Source organism: Muntiacus reevesi, chromosome 2 (genome assembly GCF_963930625.1).
Source record: "Muntiacus reevesi chromosome 2, mMunRee1.1, whole genome shotgun sequence".
In the NCBI taxonomy this organism is placed as follows: domain Eukaryota; kingdom Metazoa; phylum Chordata; class Mammalia; order Artiodactyla; family Cervidae; genus Muntiacus; species Muntiacus reevesi.
The window spans coordinates 75601147-75623349 of NC_089250.1; the positions used below are offsets into that span (position 1 = coordinate 75601147).

At 54.4% G+C, this 22203-nt stretch overlaps 1 protein-coding gene and 1 pseudogene across 2 annotated transcripts in view; both read left to right on the top strand.

The window, feature by feature from the left end:
- Positions 1-16825, top strand: part of SLC9A8 (solute carrier family 9 member A8) — a 73731-nt gene extending 56906 nt beyond the window's left edge. For both annotated transcript variants that reach the window (XM_065922158.1, XM_065922157.1), the window contains exons 12-16: positions 2336-2418; positions 5315-5426; positions 8621-8841; positions 10868-11014; positions 11954-16825. In XM_065922158.1, coding sequence (XP_065778230.1) covers positions 2336-2418; positions 5315-5426; positions 8621-8841; positions 10868-11014; positions 11954-12061 — 671 coding nt within the window. In that variant the 3' untranslated portion in view covers positions 12062-16825. The remainder of the gene's footprint in view (positions 1-2335; positions 2419-5314; positions 5427-8620; positions 8842-10867; positions 11015-11953) is intronic.
- On the top strand, positions 13188-22203 carry LOC136157205 (interferon lambda-1-like; annotated as a pseudogene).

Sequence of the window (22203 nt, forward strand, 5' to 3'; positions counted from 1 at the left end):
GTAGTGGTTCAGTAGTTAAGACTCTGTGCTTCCACTACATGGGACAAGGTTCGATCCCTGGTCAGGGAAGTTCCACTTGCTTCGAGGTACGGCCAAAAAATGAAAAAGACTCCGTAGTCAAAACAGAGTTTGGGAAATCCTGGGGTAAGTAAAGTTTAACAGGGACTTCCCTGGTGGTTCAATCCACCTTCCAGTGCAGGGGACTTGGGTGAGATCCCTGGTCGGGGAACTAAGATCTTTATGTCGCCCAGCAGCTCAGTCCATGCACTGCGACTCAGGGTCCTGCGTGACCCAGTGAGGAGCTCACGTGCCGCAGCGGAGACCCAACACAGCCAGAGAAATAAATATATAAATATGTATTAAAAAAAAAGTTTAACAAGTTTCCGAACACTGAGACTTTTCAGCTAACATGCGTTGTGAATCTCTAAGAGAGAGAGCATTTCCCAAAATTTCCTAAGCATTTCTTGGTCCACAAGTCTCTTGAAGGATGTGTCGGCCAATCCCGCATTAGAGGGGAGGGGTCAGGGCCACACTGATGTTTCTCTCCAGCAGTCTCAGTGCGGCACCAAACTCGGATGAAACCTGGACCCCCCAAGTTTATACCTGGGAGTGAAGGCCCCCAGGTGACTCCTCTGCTTGTCATCGTCAGCACCGCCCCTGGCATTTCGGTGGGCCGTCTCACATCCAAGCGGTAATTCCACACTGTCACAGGCTAGGGGTCATGGGCAAGCTGTGCAGAGACTTCATGCCACAGACAGGGAGGCTCAGCTCCAATGGCTCGAGCACTGTCTCGTAGCTAAGAAGTGAGTCTGGAAGCCAGTCTGTCCCTTCCTAGCCCAGTGGGTATTGTTTGCACCGCACCTTTCTTGAAAAGTCATGGCCAACGACTCTGAGTCTCACCACAAAGAAATGTAAAGCAAAACATCCATCAGATTCTATTTTGAACCCATCAGATTTTAAATTTGGTGATTAAATTTGGTGATTCCCCACTTCTGGCAGGAATGTATAGAAAACAGGCCCTGTTGATGGGCATGTACATTGATGCCGTCTTTTTAGGAGAGTCATTTGCAGCATCAGTCAGAATTTCAGAGGCACGTATTCTTTGGACCCAGTGATTCTACCATCAGGAATTTAGCTTGTGCACAGCGGTGTTTGCTGTCGCTTTTTCTTTGGGGAAGGTCAGGGGAGGTGCACCCGGGAATATGGGATCCTAGTACCCTACCAGGGATGGAACCTGAGCCCCTGCATTTGAAGCATGGAGTCAGCCGTGGTACGGCAGGGAAGTCCCTGTTTTAGCCTTCTGAATACTAGAAATAGAATCAGTCTAAATATCCACCAGAGATTCATTTTTAACCATGACTTACCCACATAATCGTATTCATGCTACCGGAGAACAGCATTACCTAGATCGGGATGTTTTCTAAATGAGCTGATTTCTAAAGGTGACAAAAATATTTGATAAGAAAAACATTCAAGGAGGAGAAGGATATGTATACTCTCCAGCTTGTAGACTTGTTCGAAAGGGATACACATTTGAAGAAGGTAAAAAAATTTGCTAAAGGAAAATATTTGCTAAAATATTTTAAAAATACTTGCTAAAATATTTTAAAACAGACTTGGTGTTTTATGATGTTCAGCTTTTAAAATAGAGTCTTTGTCTCCCTGGCTCCAGCGCTCTTCTGGAGGATGTCATAGTCTAAGCAGGGAGCCTAATGCTAGAAATTTATAAGGTACTTTTTCTTAGGATACACAAGTGGTTGCTTGTACAGCAAGAGTAAATGTCAGCTCCTCTTGGACTTGTGGAGGGGAGCCAAGAGTTGAAATGTATCTCTTCCTGCAAATCCTGCAGGGTGTAAGCCTTCTAAACTTTGTGGTGGCATTAAATATGTGAAGTCAGTCATGGGCTTTGTCCGCTCTGGCAAAGAAGTTGACAAAGGACCCTTTCACACTGGTCACGTGGTGTCTGCAGCCACTTTGCTCTGAATTTCTGCCACTTTGCCGCAGTCAGGATCCTTGCTAATCACAGTGTTCGGCAAGTGGACAGATTCGTATATTTATTCTCATCCCCGGGTGGGAAAATATTTATTTGCATGGGTATTTGACAGCTGGCTCGTTAAATTAGGAGATTCTGAATAGCAAGCACATGTTGCTTGTTGTGATAGAAAAAAAAAATGAGAGAATCTAAGGACAAGCTTGACCAAGATTTTCCAGAAAATAAGCACAGTGTTATACTGGATTCTGATTGACTTCTGAAATGTTTGTTTGCATAACGAGCCCGTCCTGTCTTGGAAGAAAATAGTTGAGGCTGAATAATCCATTCTTTGGTTTGTTTCAGAAACATGTGTGTTTGCATTTCTTGGCCTGTCCATTTTTAGTTTCCCTCACAAGTTTGAAATTTCCTTTGTCATCTGGTGCATAGTAAGTATTTTCCTTGTTTTTTATTTAATGACTTATTTGTAGATCAATAACCACATATTCTGGATTCATTTATGTAACTGTTAACTGGTCATAGTCAACAGCTACATAGACAACCTCTGTTGCAAGTTTCTTTTTGTTAAAAAATCATAAACATACAATAAATGGGAAAGGGTGAAATTAAATAAATATCCCAAGAAAAGGATTTTTGCTTGGTTTTTAATTTTACGTGACCTGTTGCATTGTATAGTTGCTAAGTTGTGTCAGACTCTTCGCAACCCCATGGACTGTAGCTTGCCAGGCTCTTCTGTCCATGGAATTTTCCCAGGCAAGAACTGGAGTGGGCTGCCATTTCCTTCCCCAGGGGATTTTTCTGAGCCAGGGATCAAAGCTGGGTCTCCTGCATTGGCAGGCGATTCTTTCACATCTGAGCTACAAGGGAAGCCCTGAATAGTTACAGTCTTCTTGAGAAATTATCAGTCCTTTTGGATCTTCCCCGATAGCCCAGTGGTTAAGACTGCATGCTTCCACTGCAGGGGGCACGGGTTTGATCCCTGGTTGGAGAACTAAGACCCCATGTGCTGTGTGGAGTGGGATACACATGCGCGCACACACACAAAATACCAGTTTTTAATGTTAGATGGTAAAAGCAGATTTCAGAATTGAATGTGTAATTGATTATAACCATGTAAAAACAGTATGCCTAGAAGAAAAAAATCTGTAAGAAAATATACCAAATATTCACGATGGTGCAAACTGGGGATGAGTTTCTTTTTCTTTTCTACTTCTTCTAGATGATTGTAATAATGAATATACCAAATTCTTACTATAGTTTCCTTCAAATGTGTCCATTTTTAAGAGTGACTTTGGACACTTGTTCATGGTAAAGATTCCAGGACCCTTTTGTCCTCTGGAGAGTCATCCTTAGGCATTATCATCCTCAGTGATTCTTATCATCAGGTAGACTTGGGAAAGTGTTATAACTGGACAGGAGAGGGGTGCTGGCAGTGAAGACAAATTAAGATATGCTTTTAAGAAAGGAAAATAGAAGTTTAATGATTTGAATTAAAATCAGGTTTGGGAAATGGGAGAAAAATAAATGTTTCAGCATTTAAAAGAAGGTCCACCTCCCTCAGGCACCTGATGGAAGCGGCGTGAATGGCGAGCGTTCAGGCGTTTCGCCTGTGTCCCAGGCCCCTCATCTGTGTCCCTCCTGTGTGTCTGTTCCCTCCGTGTGAACCCATCTCCCATAGGTCCTCCTGCTGAGTCATACTCCCGTCCCGAGTTGGATCGCTGTGTTGTCTTTTTAGATCCTCTGTTAAGACACTTGCAAAGCACACCTTGTTGAGTTGAGTTACTTGTTGAGTAATTCATCCTGAGTTAACTTTTATTAACAACTCCACTTAGCAAGACACAGCTATTGAGAGGCAGACTTTTTTTTTTTTAATCACTGTCACCTACCATGCGCAGGGCCAGTGAGGCCGTCTTCCTGTTTGGCATGTGGGGAGCCTGAGGCAGAGAGGATAAGGAGCCCGAAGAAGAAAGATGTTTTTCTTTTTGCAGTCTGGGTGCTTCTGCCTTAGTCAGCACGACCTCATGGCTTTTGTCCCTGTTATCTGTCCTCCAGACTCAGGACAAGAGCACAGAAGCCCAAGTCTTTTAGAGAAAGTCTGATAGCCTCTAGTGTGGTCGCTGGGTGGAAGAGGCCAGTTTGGCCACACCTGGAACACAAACCCAGGGGTGGAGGACTCGACCTCAGAGGGTGAAACAGGGAGGTGGCGATCTCAGCCACGGGCCAGGAGGGAAAGAGAGACGAAATGGGGGGCCTGGGGTGGTGACTCAGGTTCCCCCCAGCACCTGGTCAGTCTGGCCCGGCCGCCCCGGAGGCGGCCTGTGCCATTCCGATGGAACCCCTTAGGCTCATTCCCTGGTCAAGGGCGTGGGCACTGAGGACTGAGCCAGGTTTGGGGGACGTGGCGCCACCACTTCCTGCCTGTGTCAACTTGGACCAGTTACTTCATACTTCACCTCTCTGTCTCAGTTTCCTTGTCTCTAAAATAGACACAGTAACACCTACCTTATAAGACCTTTGGAAGGATGGAAATTGAACGAGAATGCATATAAAATGCTTAGAACATTGTCTGGCATATAAATGTTAGGTGATTGGGGGCAATTATTGTTAACTTGACTTTCCAGGGCACACAGCCCAAAGCACACTCAGTTCATGCTGGTTAAAAGAATAAACTTAGACTCCCCGTAATATAGCTTATGGCTATATTGTTCTGTTCAAGTTAGTGGTAGTGAGAACCAGGATGAAGAAAAGAGAAGAAAAGTAATACGTAGTTCTAAAAAGCCACTTAGATAAGATTTGGACTTTACATAAAATGATATTTTGTTAAAATTGACCTGCCTTTGGAGGTGGCTAGGAACTGGCAGGGTGTATGTGACCTGTTAGAAGCTACCTGCATATTCCTTGTGCTCAGGGAGCAGCATTTATGGGCATGGGTAGGCCGTCTTCCCTCCTTTCCCCGAGGAGTGGGGCCCTGATAGGAGAGGCAGGAACACCTTGTGTGTCCCCCAAGAACTAGCCCATCACACAGCCGGGCACCTTCGGAGGAGCCGGGTGGCCCTTAAATTAACCCCTCTTGGCATTGCTGAAGCTGTCATTGATACCTTGTTAGTCCTCTCTTTCTGACAGTAGAAACATAACATACAGGGCTCTAATCCTTTGGCACACATAGAAACTGGCATCCCCGCGTCTCTACCTAGCATCGAGTCATGTCCTTGGTGACAGAGGGATGCTGCCTCTATCACGGGGGTGTCACCGGGTCTGTGTTCACCTCGACCAGCCTGAGGGACCGGAGGTTTCCCTGTCAGACCTCTCTGTTGCTCTTCGCAGGTGCTTGTGCTGTTCGGTAGAGCAGTGAACATTTTCCCCCTCTCCTACCTCCTGAATTTCTTCCGTGACCATAAAATCACCCCGAAGATGATGTTCATCATGTGGTTCAGTGGTAAGTCCAGTCTCAAGTGAGCCATGGAGGAGACCATGTCGTGAAGGCACAAACTGGCCTTTTGGAGAGTGGACGCGGCTGTCCCTGGAGCCCTTCCAAGCCGAGGGGGCCTCATCAGCCCCCAAAATCCACGCAAGGCCCTTCGTGGGCCACGCCCCTCCCCACAGCGCCCCCAGCAGGGGAGTGTGTCTGCCCCACAGACGGGGAGACCCAGGCCTGGGCAGAGGGCTTGCTGGGGGTTGAGCGACCTGGGGGCAGGGTCCCCTCTAACCCCTGTTCTGAGGGGCCCTGGGGCAGGGCCGGGGTTTGCCCGCCCTCCCCGCCCTGTTCCGAGGGCAGCATTACATGCTGTGCATGGCACCGCTCTACCTGCACGCTTTCCAGGCTGAAGTCACAAGGGGCTCAAATACTTTGAAGCTAACTTTATTATTTATGTATGTATTTATGTTTTGACGACACCGGGTCTTCGTTGCCGCTCACGGGCTTCTCTAGGTGCGGCGTGAGGGCTTCTCATTGCGGTGGCATCTCTTGTTGCCGAGCACAGGCATTAGGCCTGCCATGTGGGATCTTCTGGGACCCGGGATCAAAACTCATTGTCTCCTGCATTGGCAGGCGAATTCTTAACCACTGAACCACCAGGAAAGTCTAGGTGCTTAAAAGGTTAAAGTTTAAACCTTTTTGTACTGCAGGCTGCTGCTAAGTCACTTCAGTCGTGTCCGACTCTGTGCGACCCCATAGATGGCAGCCCACCAGGCTCCGCCGTCCCTGGGATTCTCCAGGCAAGAACACTGGAGTGGGTTGCCATTTCCCTCTCCAGTGGATGAAAGTGAAAAGCTAGATGTGGATTTTTATTTTTTATTCACTCACTAAGTTCTGATAATTTATTTGACCATTTCAATCGCCATTCAGTCCCATGTTCCCCTTTTGTAAAGGATGGAAATGATTCCATAAATCTTTGGCTCCTAAAGTACCAGATCTGTAGACATTTTTAAGTTTACTTATTTCTTTGCAGGTTCAGGCTATAGCAATATGCTTTATAGGCTGTTTTCTATCCAATAGCATATCTCTACATTCCTTGAAGATTTCTTTTTCAAAAGATCTTGTTTAAAGTATATATATTGTGTGTGTGTGTGTGTGTGTAGAACATGCAGGTAGTTAAGTCTGTATTTATGTGTAGATAGTGAAGGACACTTTTTTCTTAAATCTTTTTTGCCAGTGAGGGGAAAGAAAATTGTAAGGGAGTTAGTTGATCCAAGGTCTTCAAAATCCCCCCTCCCCCAAAAAGTCTAAGAAATGTATGAGGCATTTTCCAGGTACGTGAGCTCTCTGGGGGCAGGGAAGTATGGAGAGAGGCCTCTGGGGGACGTGGGGGTGGTTTAAACGGGGAGGCATCCTGGTCCTAGGCATTCTGAGGCCGTGCAGGCCTCTCTGCATTGAGTCCCTCCCTCTTTCCTGGATCCTCAACCTGTCTCCATGGGCTCTTCCATCATTTCAACTGTTAAACAGACTCCTTTTCCCAGCAAAAATCCAACAACTTGAGCCAAAACCCCTCCATCTCTTCCCATTGTGGCCAGACCTCTTGGGCCGGCTTTTCTTGGCCGTTTTCTCCAGGTCCTCACCAGCAGTCCACAGGCTGGACTTGGCCTTGCCTGAGTCACCAGCAGCCTCCCGCCGCCAGACCTGGTGGGCGCTGGTCCACTGCACCCTGCCACCTTCTCAGTCTGGGGCTCCTTCCTCCCCAGCCTGCGCTCTGACTGGGGATCCCTGCTTCCCCTCTTCCCTGGCCTCCCTCCTCTCCCTGGGGGCCTCCCCTCTTCCTCCACCAGCACCTCAGTCAACATTGGCCCCCCCCAGGACTCCGTCTCAGACCTGCCTCGTCTTTTGAGCCCTCACAGGCCCACCTGTCCTGTGGCCTCAAATTCCCTTCCTCTCCAAGCTGGTTCCTCTGACCCGGCCTTTCCTCTGATCCAGACTGCAGTGTCTACATCCTCCTTGGGTGTCACGAAGCCCTTGTGAGCTCATGGTCTAGGACTGAACCTACCTTCCTGCCCAACCTGCCTGTTTGCCAGCAGCCCCCTTTCTTCCACAAGAGACAGTAACGTGTTTTATAGCAGAGGTGTGGCTGCCTCTGCGTGTTTGCTGTGCACACATGCTGTTCTGTGCCAAGGCGTTTCATCCTCGGCCACCGTCAGGGTAGGCCCTGCTGTGTCTCCCTCCTCCCGGCCTGGGAGTCTACGGGGACAGGCGGGGGTGGGGGTGAGCCCAGGAGCCAGACTCCTGACCGCCTGCCTGGTCCACTGGGCATCCTCCGGGCCCTTCCCTTCCCTGGTCACCCACACTTTCCCTCTCCTGGGACCTGTAGCTTCCACTCCGTGTCTCTCTTAGATCCACCCTTTCTTCTCTGCTGTGTCCCGGTGTCAGGCCCTGTCCCGGTGCTGCCTGCAGCAGCCGGCCGATCACGCTGTGATGCGCCAGCCGCCGCGTCTGGGTCAGATCCTGTCTCTGTGCTCCGCCCTCCCGCTCCTCGCCCACCCTGCTCCTTAGGGCCCTCAGCCTCGCTTGAGTCCTTTGGTGTCTCTCCTCCCAGCCACTCGAGAAGCTCCTGTCCCCTATCCACGGCACCAGGAACTTTCTAGTGAGAACTTGCATTTCTCAGCGCATCCATGCCCCAGCCCAGCCAGCAGCCTCCTAGAGACCAAACAGGAAATCAGGGGGAGGCCCACGCGGTTCCCCGCGCGCAGGCGCAGCATCCTTGGGCCCACCGGGCACTGGACGGATGGTATACTGGGCTGTGGCTTGTGGGGCACGTCGCCCTGGGAGGACAGCTCATTGGCAGCCCCGGGCCTCCTCCTGTGTGCCGTGAGCGTGACAGGACGACGCTCCTGGGGCCTCCTGTGAGGCTCCGATGAGGTTGTGCACCCCCACCCCCCGCCGGGAGGGCTGGTCTGTACCACGATGCACCTGGCGCCGCCTGGCCGGGACAGAGCCTCTCCCCTGGGCAGCCCGGCCGCCGCCGTCTCCCAGGCCCCCGTGTTTGCGGCCCCTCTCCTCACAGCCCGCAGCCGCACGGGCTGAGTCTGCGCGCTCCGGTGGGTGCGGGAGAGCGTCCGAGCGGCCGCGGTTCCGGGCTGGACCCAGATCCCCCGAGAATCATGGCGTCCTCCGCCCCACTTCGTCCCCTCCCTGTCGCCCAGGCCTGCGGGGCGCCATCCCCTACGCCCTGAGCCTCCACCTGGACCTGGAGCCCATGGAGAAGCGGCAGCTCATCGGCACCACCACCATCGTCATCGTGCTCTTCACCATACTGCTGCTGGGCGGCAGCACCATGCCGCTCATCCGCCTCGTGGACATCGAAGACGCCAAGGCGCGCCGCCGGAACCGCAAGGACGTCAACCTCAGCAAGACCGAGAAGATGGTCAGTGCCGGGCGGCGAGGGCAAGGGCGGGGGCGGGGATCCCTGCGCACCGCCAGGGAATGTGGGGGCGAGACACGCTCTGAGGGTGCCCGACCCGTGGGCACGCACACACGCGCATGATGCACGCGCACACGAGCTGTGTACACATCGGCTTCCCACACCGAGGAGGAGGTTGAATTCAGGGTCTGAAGCCTGCCTCTTTGCGGTGGGTTGTCTGCCAGCCTCGCGAAGCCCTGGAGGTGGTGATGTGTAGGTGGCAGCCGGACGAGAATCCCCTCTCAGCGTCTCCCAGTAACGCCCCTCCCCTGCCAATAACCACCCCACCCCGTTGGCCAGGACTGGACAAAGGTTTCAAAATCGCCTCACCCCCCAGCATTTAGTAGCAGCCTCCTGTTGGGGCGTGAGAGGAGGAAGGCGCTCACAGTGGTTCGGAGGGTCAGGGGAGCAGGCACTCTGCCCGGGACAGAAGAGGGCCTGATATGGGGCTGGGGGTGCTCAGGGGGAGTTGCAGGGAGCCTAAGGCCCCCAGACCCCTGCTCGCCCCTGCCTCCTCCAATCGCCTGTGCCCGGAGTCACTGCCCTGGTGTCTTTCCCGCCTATGTTTCCCTCGACCTGGGTGCAGAGCCCTGACAGGGGTCCTGCCTTCCTGCACCGTTCTCTGCTCTGCACACATTTCCAGAAGCACATCATTTTCTAGATCCTTTATCGGAGGCCATCAGTAACTTGACTTAGCCATGGAAGGCACAGAAATCCTCAACCAGAAGATGGGGAAAGGATGTGCCCCCTTGTCACTTGAGAAAGTCCAGCATAGTCTGGGGGGACCTTGGCCTCCAGTCTGCCCAGGGCCTCTGCAGCCTGGGCTGTGCAGGGCGGCACCTTCAGACGACCTCAGGCTCAGAGCGCCCCGCCCTCTCAGCAGCCCTCTTCCCCCACTCCCTCCTCCACGTCTTGTCTGCTTTTAACCAAAGCCTAAGTGTAGGTTCTCAGACCTTTTAGTGGGGGCCTCCAGGGTCTTGCGGGTCTAGGGCAAGGGCCCAAAGAATTTGCATTTCTAACCCATTGCCAGGAACTGCACCGCACTTGGCCAAGCCCACCTCAAACAGAACCAAGATGTGCGCTCGGAGGGGAAGCAGCTGCCGTTCGGGGCTTGTTTTCTGTGGTGCCTGTGCTTTGTTTGGACTGCCTTGGGTCTCCCTGATAACCTGCAGGAAGCAGGTGGTCACCATTCGCGATCCCCATTTTGCAGATGAGAGCACTGAGGCACACAGCTGAGGTCCCACAGACTCTTAACCACACTTGACGCCCCCAGTCTTCAAGGTGAGGGTTCCTGGACCAGCCTCATCAGTGGGAGCTCATTAGAAATGCAAATTCTTGGGTCCCATCCTAGACCTGCTGAATCAGGAGCTGCAGGTGGGCCTAGTGGGCCTTGTGTTCTATGGCTCCCCAAGTTCCCCGCGGTTCTGGCGGCGGCCGCAGTGTGAGAAGCACTGCACCCTCCCTCTCTCCTACCTCCTTCACCTGGGGGGCACTGTGCTTGGGGGCAGGGGTGCAGAACTGCCTCCTGTGGCCCCTGCGGAGGGTGGGTGGTCCTGCGCCTCCCTTTCCAGGTCCCATTAGGATTGTTGCTTCTGCCCTCTCTCCACGTGACCAGCAAACCGCCCCCCCCCCCCCCCCAGTGGGCCACTGCAGGCAGAATGCAACAAAAGGCGCCTCCTTGTTCAGTTCACTGGTACGGAGACAGCCTGGACCGGCTCCTGGTCCTGACTGCATATGACGGGAAGCCAGAGAACTTAGACCGAGCCGCAGCCCCGAGCTGCTGACTTCCTCACCATGTGACTTCCCCCGGTGTCCACCGTGTTCCTACACCTTCCTGCCTCCCTTCCGGCTCCCGGGAGGCCCGGGGCTGCTGCAATTAGAGTTGGAGACCCAGGGGCCCGGGGCGCAGGGCTGCGAGCCAGGCTGGGTGGTGTGCGGCTTCCCGGCAGGGTCAGCTGACGCCTCCTGGGCTGCCTCCGCTCCCGCACAGGGCAACACCGTCGAGTCGGAGCACTTGTCGGAGCTCACCGAGGAGGAGTATGAGGCCCACTACATCAGACGGCAGGACCTCAAGGGCTTCCTGTGGCTGGACGCCAAGTACCTGAACCCCTTCTTCACACGGCGGCTGACCCAGGAGGTGGGACGCAGGCCAGGGACCGGAGCGGGGTGGGCAGGGGCGGCCCACGTGCTGGGCGGGGTGGGGGCGTCCTCCCACTCGGCTTTCTCTCCTTCCTAGGCTGGAGGGCTGGATAGGCTTGTGGAGCTGGGCATCTGCTGTCTCCTCTGCTGCCTTGTTTAGTCCTAATTTAATAGTGGGCTTGTTGACACAGTTTGGTTTCCCCGGATGGTAGACTTGGGACACTGATCAGCTTCCGAACCCAGCTGAGGAATCTCAGCCCTGCAGTGGCCGAGGCCCAGGGCTCTCGTTCCATCCCTCCCTCCAGGCACTGCTGGCCTCTGGGTGACCGGGACTGACGCCCCGTCCCGGGCTAGCTTGGGCCTGCTTTGCTGAAAGGGTCACCTGCCGTGCAGGCCGGGGCTGGGGTTCCCCCAGCTGCAGTTCCGCCCTGGTTCTGAGCCCCGCCTTCCTCCTGCGGCGTCAGGGTGCCTTGAGCACGTGAGCGCTCAGTGGGAGCCAGGCGCTGCGCCAGGCGTGTTCCGTGATGGCGTCATTTCCTTCTCCCACCAGCCCACGTGGCGGACGCAGTGAGCTGTCTGCCCTGGTAGCCAGGGAGGCTAAGGCCCAGAGAGGCGCAGTGCCCCTCGCGGGTCACACAGCCAGTGCGGGGCGGAGCTGAGAGCAGAGCCCAGCTGGGTCTGATTCCGGAGGCCAGGTTTCTTTTTTTTTTAACATCGCACCATCCTGCCGCCTCCTCCTGTTCTGAGTGAGACCTTCCGTTGCCTCCTGCCCACAAAGAAAAATCTCAGCCTGCTCACCGTCAGTTAGCACTTTGAAGTTGCCCGTGCGTGCTGCCTGCCGTCTCCTCGCACGAGGCACAAAGCAGCTGTCCCTCCCTGCCTTCCCCCGAGCCTGACCTTGACCTACTGACAAGGGCTTGCCCGTCTCCCGCCCCAGGACCTCCACCACGGGCGCATCCAGATGAAGACGCTGACCAACAAGTGGTATGAAGAGGTGCGCCAGGGGCCCTCGGGCTCGGAGGACGACGAGCAGGAGCTGCTGTGATCGAGCGACGCGCCCCGCAAGCCCCAGACGCGCGCACGGGCAGCGCTCCGCCCTTCAGGGTGGAGGGAAGGAGGGTGACACCCGGGCCGGGGTCGTCCCAGCCCAGGACTCCGGACTATATGGGCCAGCCGACTGCCCTGCAGCGCCCCCTCCCCGCTCCTCACTAGGCCTGACCGCGGCATGCCGACTGGAGGTATGCAGGTAGATTCTTCCTGTTGCTTCCAGAGCCAGGGAGCATTCATCTGTCCGGTGAGGTACCCGAGAGAACCCGCCGTGCGGGGTGTCCCGGGAGCGCGGTGCCAGCCACCGCCATCCCTGGCTGCTGCCTTCATCACGGAGCCCTTCCCTGCCGGGGCGCAAGCCGGCCGCCGCTTCCCCGCACCTCGTCACGGTGCCGCGTCTCTCATCCGAGCGGCGGGCCCAGAACCCTCAGCACCTCGCCCTCCCCTTCGTGATGTTGCTCTCGCTCCGTGAAAAGGAGAAACCGAGTGACCGTTTTTGTTTTACCTCCGACTGGCACCCCACAGGCTGTCTCCCCAGGCGGCAGGCGGCTCCCGCCTTCTCTGGGAATGCTGTGAATGTTTACACTGGAACCGCGCGCGCACAGGCCCTGGAGCCTCGTTGGAAGCTGCAGCCCTGGTTTGGGGGGTGAGCGAGCCTCTGTGGGCTCAGAGCGCCCTCTGGAGGGGAAACGTGGAGGCGCGGGTTTGTGCGGGCCTGCAGCCGCTGTCTGAATTCGCTTTAAGTTGCTGCACTTTGACGGAGCAGTGAGAGCCTAGCAGTACCTCCCTGACCTGACTCCTCACTCAGTGCTCCTCGTTTGCCCAGGCCCCTTTCCCTGGGCCCCAACCGCGGGTGACCCGCTGCGCCGTCAGCTCATCAGCATCTCTCCTTTCCCGCTCCCTGTTCTCTGCCGTCTTGGGTCCTGTTTGTCCTCCGTGCACCCGCTTTCCGGGACTCCCGTGGCCTGGAACCGGATACATCGCCATGCGCGAGCTACCTCGGGACTCACCCACAGGGCGCTTGCACGTGCTCGCCCGCTCTTGCTCCCCCTCTCTCACACACTCACAGCACCGTGGTCCGGCCCCTGGGCCATCTCAAGGTGTGAGCTGCCCATCATCACCAGATGAATGGAGTCACTGGGTTGCCTGCGTCCACCCCCGTCACCGGCCCTTTAACACGTCTCTACCTGGCTTGCTCTGTGCATCCCCAGGCCACCGACAATTTCTGTATGTGGCTCAGGGTCCCAGCTGGAGCCTCGGAACTCGGCGCCCCCTGGGTGGTATAATTCATCGCGAGCACGTCCCTGGCTCTGTTGGGGACTCGGTGGGCCGGCGTGGACATTGGGCTGGCAGCAGAGCTGTGTCTCCGTCTTTTCCGCCCCAGGCAGGGTGGCTCAGGGTGTGAGGAGGGACGGACCTCAGGACCTTCCAGGACTCACGTGCCCTCCGTGCAAGGCCGGACCCCTGCCCTCACCCTTCCCCTTTCCCCGGAAGTGTAGGTGAGAAGCCAGGCAGGCGGACAGCCCATGGCTTCCTTTTAGTGCATGAAAAGTAAATCTGTACTTGACTGCTAAAAGGTGATCACTTCCTTTTGTCACATCCCACCTTAACCTCGTAATTTGAGCCAAATAGGATTATTTTACTCCACCTAATCTCCCCACTGGAAGATTAATGCCAGGCTTGATTCTGGTCTCCATCATTTCTGGTTTCTTGTTAGTGGAAAGTAAAAGATGGAGTGGAGGGGACCTCTGTACCTGCGCAGGGTGGGGGGAAGGCAGCAGGCCTCAGAGACCAGATTGTCCTCTCATTCTTCAGTTCATCGGTAACTTGCTCCCCCAACCCACCCGCCTTGAAATTCAGTCAGATCTTGAGGTGTAAGTTGCATTGTAAATTCAATAGCCTGCCAGAAAAGAATCTTTTTCGGCTGTGAGTTCATGAGACATGGAAACAGGCGCTTCTCCCTTCACTGTGCCCTTGGTCATCAAGTCTCACCGGGCCTCCCAGTTTTAGCTGAGACCCGAGAAGGACTCTCCGTAGAGAAGCACGTGAGGGGCCTGGTGGAAGGTCCCCGGGGCTTGGCTGTGTGGAGGTGCTTGCGGGGAACCCTTCCTGGTCTGGACGGGCACCAGCCTGGACCTTCCGTGAGCCGCTGGTGCCCTCTGCTGGCCGAGTCGAGGTTTCGCAGTGTGGGAGCGCAGCCCTCGGGGATGCGGGGAACCCGTGTTCCTCAGCCTTCTGCCCGTTCACCTTTGCATGGGCCAGAGCCCGTGGCAAGGTTTTTCTGGTGGACTTCTTTCAGCTGTCATCGCCTGAGAATAAAAAACTGCTGTCTGCCTTTACCGTTCCTGGGGTTTTCCTGGTAGCTTAGCTGGTAACGAATCCACCTGCAATGGGGGAGACGTGGGTTCGATCCCTGGGTTGGGAAGATCCCTTGGAAAAGGGAACAGGCTGCCTGCTCCTGTATTCTGGGCTGTATAATTCCATGGACTGTATGTATAGTCCATGGGGTCGCAGAGAGTCAGACACAACTGAGCGACTTTGTCTTTACCATTCCTAATACCTCTATTGTTTGGGGCAGTAAATGCCCAGGAGATCTTTTTAAAGCCCAGCGTAACTATCGCCTCCCACATACTTCCTTCTAGGTCCAGGCCATGGGACAGGAAATCTGTAGCACACAGAAGGTAATGACTTTAGAGAGAGGTGAAGGCTGCAAAGTCAGTGAGTGCCTCTGGGAAAGGTAGTCAGTTAGCCAGTGAACTCTGAAGACCTGCTGTCTTGGGGAGTCCTACAGCAATAAGCCCACATCCCAAGGCCCCCCAAGCAGCTCTGTGGTTGTAGGACCCCTAGAAACAACCGTACTTGAAGGTTTGGGGTGTGAGGGCTTAATAGGGAAAGAAGCTGGCTTTTCCTGGTCCCCCAGAGGTCATGTTTGGGCTGGGCTGGCTCAAGGCCAGGCGGAAGGTGGCTCAGTCCCATCGTCTGGGGCTCAGACCCTCGGCCCAGGGGCAGGCCAAAGGGCCGCCTACCCCAGGCGAGCCACCTCTTCAGACTGGGCTGCTGGCGGGGCCCTGGCAGCCCCTGCGTCCCCTAGGTCGGCCTCGTTTGCCTGCAGACTCTTGTGTGTGCAGCGGCATGTGGAAAACCCTCCAGTGGGGTGCCTTCTTCTTGAAGCCGGCGTCAGAGGTGGCCCCGTGGGATCTCAGGTCCACACGCCCCCAGGGGCCCACACATTTGGCAGAGCTCCCAGTGGGCAGGCAGTCAGGATCGCTCTTCTGCTCTGGTGAGAAGGGCCAGGGTGGGCCGGGCTAGGGGCAGTCCGAGGCGCAGGCCTGGCTGAGGGTGGGTCTGGCCTTGGAGCTGGTCCCCGATTCTGGCATGAGGAGGACTCTCAGCAGTGACTGGCCATCAGGTAGACTTTAAATGCCGAAAAGAGGAAAAGATCCTTCGCGGCTTCCCCGTTCACTGGCTCCAGAACGCAGGCACGGGTGTCTCCTGCTGGCTGGTGGGTAGGAAAGCAAATCGGAAAGGTTCCTGATGGAGCAGCCAGGATCATTGAGAAGGTGGTGTTCCAGGAGCCTGGTCTCCAAAGCCCCAGACGGTATGTTTTAAATGAAAACACTGCAGTCAGAGTGGAGGCTGGGAACGAGCAGGCGGCTCCCTGCCGCCCAGTCTTCTGCCGTTTCCCTCACAAATGGAATCAGATCTTCAGGGACTTCCACCGTCTTGCCCTGTGTTACAGACAAAAGCAGACTTTCTAATGGCCCCTGGCCCACCCCCCGTCACCGATTCTCATCCCAGATGACACAGTCCCTATTCCCGGCAGGAAACTGAAGTGTGGCGCTTCCCACCCGGGAGCAGGTCTTCTCCCAGCTGCTCGGCGGGAGCGTCCCGGCTTCCGGGAGAGAAGGCTGAGTGGTCGGAGCACAGCCGTGGGCCCCTGAGGCCGCGGAACTGACAGGGCGCGTGCAGCTTGGTGGTCAGAAGAGAAAGGTCACCTGCCGGCGCTGGGAGCCCATCCAAGGAGCCGGCCAGCCACGCGCAAGAGCCGCTTCTCCGGGCCCAGCCCTGCTCTGAGGAGCTGAGACGGCGCCCAGGCCGGGCAAGGGGCCTTACTTGCTGGGCCTCGAGGTGTGTGGCTGTGTGTGTGAACGTGTGTGTGTGTGTGTGTGTGTGTGTGTGTGTGCTCAGTCATGTATGATTCTTTGTGACCATGGGCTGTAGCCTCCTGGGCTTCTCTGTCCATGGCATTCTCCAGGCAAGAACACTGGAGTGGGGTGGCATTTCCTCCTCCAGGGGATCTTCCCCGCCCAGGGGTCGAGCCCGCGTCTCATGCGTCTCCTACATTTGCCAGGCGGATTCTTTGCCACTGTGCCACATGGGAATCTAGAACGTTTTCTCGAGTACAGCTCCTGCAAAACTTGGTGTGTTCAAGGTTAATCAGAATCTTGTATTCTTTTGAGTAGTTTTCTTTGTAAAAATGAAGGATTTTTTAAAGCACTGTGTTTTGATAGAAGGACCGTGGGGAAGGCCAGCCTTGTTCCTGTGTCCTCCCCAAGTAAGCCCGGTCCTGGCCTCTGAGAGATCTGCTGCTCCTGGTGGGGCTGCGGGCTGGGGAGGGGAAGCGGGGTCAGAGGTGGGGGGACCTGCTGTGCTGCAGCCCCTGCCTCGTCTCACAGGGCTCTTTAAGAGTTCAGAGGTGGACGGAAAACAGTAATGTCACTGGATGCTTTTTAGAAATAAAAACGAATGCTGCTGAATCTGAGCCACTTTCTGTGTTTGTGTCCCGCGGCTTTGCACAGGCAGGGGTCGCGCACCCCCAGGCCCGGCTCTGTCAACATGGCCCGGCGCGCTCGGCCAGAAGTGGGTGCAGAACGTGGGGGGTGATGGGCAGGAGCGTGGGCTCGGGGGCCCTGCCTCTGTCTCCGTGGGGCTGCACCCCACAGGCCCACAAAAGCCTAGAGACCAGCGCCCAGAGGCAGCAGCAGAGACACCGGTGGTTTGTCGTGTGTGTTAGTCGCTCAGTCGTGTCCGACTCTTTGCGACCCCATGGACTGTAGCCCACCTGGCCCCTCTGTCCCTGGGATTCTTCAGGCAAGAGTACTGGAGTGGGTAGCCTTTCCCTTCTCCAGAGGATCTTCCCAACCCAGGGATGGAACCCTGGTCTCCCACATTGCAGGCGGATTCTTTACCGTCTGAGCCAGCAGGGAAGGTGTAATGGTTTGGCAGATGGAGGGATCTTAACACAAGGGGTTGTGGAGCCATACCCCACCGTATACGGCAGCTGGTGGGCAAAATACAGCGGCGGCCTTCAGTGCCCCCGGGAGGAGGCAGCTACCATTTATAGGTGGGAGACTGATGTCAGGCGGGCCAAGGTACCAGGATCTGATTAAGCCCTGTAATTAAGAGGACTGGACAGTCATGTGAGGGAAGCAGGGGCTGGTCAAACAGGGGACGTACCCAGAGCAAGAGAGCAGCCATCTTAGTGGCCTAAGCGTACAGTCCCTCTGTGGGAAGGGCTCAGGTCAGGCCCCTCCGTCCATGGGTTGCTCCTCCAGGCAAGAAGACGAGTGGGTTGCCAGCTTCTCCAGGGGATCTTCCCAACCTAGGGATGGATCCCGAGTTTCCTGAGTCTCCTGCACTGGCGGGCGGATTCTTTACCACTGAGCCATCTGGGAAGCCTTTGGTCACAGGTGCAAATAGAAAACACGTGATATAAACGAAACCAGGCAAGAGAACCTGTCCTGACCCCAGGACCAGCCTTCTGGTGGAGGCCAGGACTGGACCTCTTGGTCCCCCCTGACCCTGCAATGCCTCCCCAGTGCTACCCCACCTCTCCCGCCCCTGGGCCAAAGGAGGCAGCGGGGAAAAGAGTCTATCACATCCTGGCCCCTTCTGGTGCCTGAACTGCCACCCTCATGGCCAGATCAACGCCTGCCTGCGTCAGTGGGGAACTAGGTTGGGAGCAGGGCTGGTGGGAGCGCCAGTGGCCCTCAGCTCCCGTCCCCCTGTGACAGAGACTGGGCTCAGAGAAGGGTTTCTTCCGCCTAGTGAAACTGTGAGAGGGTGATGCCAGTGGGCCCGGGAGCAGTGGGAACTCCGGCAGATAGGAAGCAGGTTCTTCCAGGCCCTGGTGGCCGGCGGAGGCTGGGAGGTGGAGTTTGCTGAGCCCAGTCAGCCTGGAACAGAGCCCTGGGGTCAGAGCGAGGGGAGCCAGCGCGGCACCTGGGGAAGCCGGGTGCTTTCACTCACATTTCAACCTTCTCATGGTCCAAAAAAGCACTCACTCGGGGTGAAGGGGAGCAAGAAGCCAGGGAAGACGGGTTTTCCTTGAGAGGCCGGAAAGCTGCAGGGGAGGGTCACACAGAGCTGAAGGCCCTGTGACCAGCACAGAGGAGCTGAGCGGAGGTCAAGCCGCTCCTGGTCGTTGCGCTGCCTCACCTGAGAAGGCTGAGAACAGGCCTCTGGCCCAGGCCCGGCAGGAGAGGGAAGCAACGTCTTAGGGAACTTCCAGCCGTTTCCTCACACTCAGATCAGTCACTCACAGCAGGGAAGCGCCCTCTTCCCGTGGTCTGGCCTTTGTCTCCCATCACGTGAGGATGCAGACCTGAGTTAGAGGCAGCTCAGGCAACTCTAACACAAGGCATGGCCTCGCCGACCTGCTGAGCAGGAAGACGGGCCGGGTTCTTAACACCTCTGTCGGATTAACCGGTCCTGGAACTGACATCCCTGCGGAGCTCGGGCGGGAGACAGTACATGTTCTGAGGCTCTTTGGGTTGGGTTTGACGTCATTTCACAGGGAGAGGACCCAGGGCTCTTTGGAGAAACCTCTGATTCCAGGACTCGGGCAGGAAATGTGTAAGGTGAACCTGGAGCCGCCGTCATACCAAACGGTGAGGAAGCAAGTGGGGTTTCAGGGTCAGGTCAAGGGGACTCGGGAGCGAGCCTGAGAAGGTTCCCACCGAACAAAGATGGGACTTGAGAGTCAATAATAATGGAGTGAGTTGAAATACTTAAGATATACTGAAATCAATGAGTTCATAACAATACTTTTTAAAAACCAGTCACTGGGTTTCAAGGAGAGTGAATACGTGTGTATGTTTGGCTGAGTCCCTTCACTGTTCTGAAGCGAAACTATCACAGCATTCTTAATCGGCTATACCCCAATAGAAAATAAGTTTAAAAATCAGTCATAGGGGATTCTAAGGCACCAGCTCATTATTCTAAGTAAAAATAAAGGGGAGGAAGTAAACATCTATCCTGCTTTTCCTAAACTGTATCACTAGTAGCAAAATAGTTGATGAGGGATGTTTCTTTTCCTTTACCTTTTTTTTAAGTGGTAGATGTATAGAAAGCTGCAAAAACAGTACAGAAAGGTCCCACGTGCCCCGCACCCAGTTTCTATCCGAGGCAACATTTTGCACAGCTATCGAGTGATGTCACAACCGGGAAACTGACATTGGTGCAGCCGGTAAAATCCGTAGACCTTGTTCCGCGTACATCAGTTTTACATGCTCTCCTGTGGGTATGTGTGTCCATGTATTTAGTTTTATGCAGTTTTGTCCCGGGTATAGATTCACACCACCACAGAAAAGTTTCTTTTTATAGAAGTATTCCAGTTGCCGAACAATTAAGACTACAATTGGAGTATCTCCATTTTGCAGGATCCAGCCAAATAATGGATCTAAGTACTGAGTAATAGCCTTAAAGGCTATTCATATCCCAAAGAGAGAACTCAACACCATGTGTCTCCTGATGAAAAAAAGACATCTATGAAGTGTTCTTACAACAACAAAAAATCCAACCCACAAATGAGCAGGCCTCAAAAGTCAACTACCGAAAAGAAAAAAAAAGAAACAGTCAACTACCAGGTGATATAGCACATAGGATGAAGGACAAAGACTACACGATCATTGCAATTAACACACAGTATCTGACAAAATTCAACACACTTTCATGATAAAAAAAAAAACACTCAACAAACTAGGAATAGAAGGAAACTGTCTCAACATAATAAAAAGCCATGTACCAAATACCTATGCCACAGCTAACGTCATGCTCAGTGGTGAAAGACTGAAGGTTTTTCCCTGAGAACAGGCCAGGTGCCCGCTCTTGCCTCTTGTATTGAACACAGTGCTGATAATCTTAGCCAGAGCAATTTGGACAGAAAAAAATAAAAGGCATTCAAATTGGAAAGAAAGAAGTAAAATTATATTCGTTCTCAGATGACGTAATCTTACATGTAGCCCTAAAAATTTTATACACACACACCTGTTAGAACTAATAAAAGAATTAGTTGCAAGATACAAAATCAATACATTATTCTATATTATTCATTACTCTATACCCAAATAATGAACAATCTGAAGAGGAAATAACAAAAACAATTCCACTTACAATAGCATCAAAAAGAATAAAATATTTAGGAGTAAATCTAACCAAGGTAGTGAAGAACGTGTACACCAAAAACTACAAAACATTGTTGAAAGAAATGAAAGAAGACACAAATTAAGGACATCCTGTGTTCATGAGTTGGAAAACTGAATATCGTTAAAAACGTCCATACTACCCAAAACAATCTACTGATTCAATGTAATCCCTATCAAAACCCAATGGCATTTTTGCACAAATGGGAAAAAAAAAAAAATCCTAAAATTTAAATGGGATCTCAAGGGAACCCCGAGTAGCCAAAACCATCTTGAAGAACAACACTGGAGGGCTTACACTTCCTGCTTTCAAAACACCTTACATACAAAGCTACAGTAATCAAAACAGTGTGGTACTGGCATAGAGACAGACCCAGAGGGGCCAGCACTCACCCTTCCGTACGTGGTCCAAAGATCTTCCACAGGATGCCAAGACCACTCAGTGGGGGAAGGACCGTCTCCACAAATGGTACCGGGAAGACTGGATATCCAAATGCAGAAGAATGAAGCTAGACCCTTCCCTGGCAGCATACACAAAACCGAAAATGGCTTAAAGATCCAAATTTAGTTTTAGTCTGAAACTAAAAAACAATTCCTAGAAGAAAACGGAAGTTTCAAGCCACTGGATTTGGCAACGATTTCTTGGATTTAATGCCAGAAGCATAGGTAACAAAGGTAGCAGTAGAAAAGAGGGCCACGGCGGACTTTAAAACTTCTGCGCCTTCAAAGCATGCCCCATCTCTGCTGCTCAGGCAGTCTTACCCACCGGCTCTGCGTCCCTGCCCCAGTGTGAGAGTCCTTGAATCAGTTTCCCATCCTTCCACCTGCGTCAGCCTCATTTGGGAGGCTCCCCAAAGTCAGTGAGCTAAAGGCATTCCCCAGGAGTCCTAATCTGGAGTCTCTCCAGGCACAGGGACTTCTCAGAAACAAAGTTCTTTTCTGCGACTGAATTTCAGTTTCTCTTTTGTTCCTGGCACAGGCCCGGGCTCACCTGGCTCGGCGACCGGCCCCACCCACTCGCTCCTCTGCAGCCCAAGTGGAGGTTTCTATTTCCCTTTCCCTTTTCACTTGACACACAGCTGGGCTTGCCCCACGAGCCTGGCTAAGAGCAGAGCCCTGGGGCCAGACAAGCCGTTGGGATTTAGCCGTGGCTGCAGCTTGGCTCCTGGCGTTGGTGATCGTGAGGCTGGTCCTGGCCCGAGCAGGCCCTGTCCCCATGTCCAAGCCCACCGTGGCGGGGATGGGCTGCCCCGGGGGCCGGTTCCCTTCTCTGTTGCCACGGGAGCCGGAGGGCTTCAAGAGAGCCAAGGATGCCTTGAAGAGTCACTCTCGCTGAAGAACGGGAGCTGCAGCTCTCGCCCCTTCCCTGGGCCCCCGGACCTGAGGCAGCTGCAGGTATGGAGCGCCCTGTGGCCTCGGAGGGGGAGCTAGTCCTGATGCTCCAGGTCCTGGGAGCCGTGGCCCACTCGTCCCTGGTGGTCGTCCTTGACCAGCCGCTGCGCGTGCCACGCCACATCTGCCCCGAGCTCCAGGTTCGCGTCCTGGCTCTGCCCAGGGCAGGACTCCCGCCCCGGGGCCGCCTGCACCCCTGGCGGCATCTCCAGGAGACTGTGAGATGGGGTCCCAAGGCTGCCTCAAGGCCTCTGTCCCGTTCAACCCCTTCCACCTCCTTATAAGGGACCTGAGAGGTGTGGCCAATGGAGACCTGCGTGTCTGA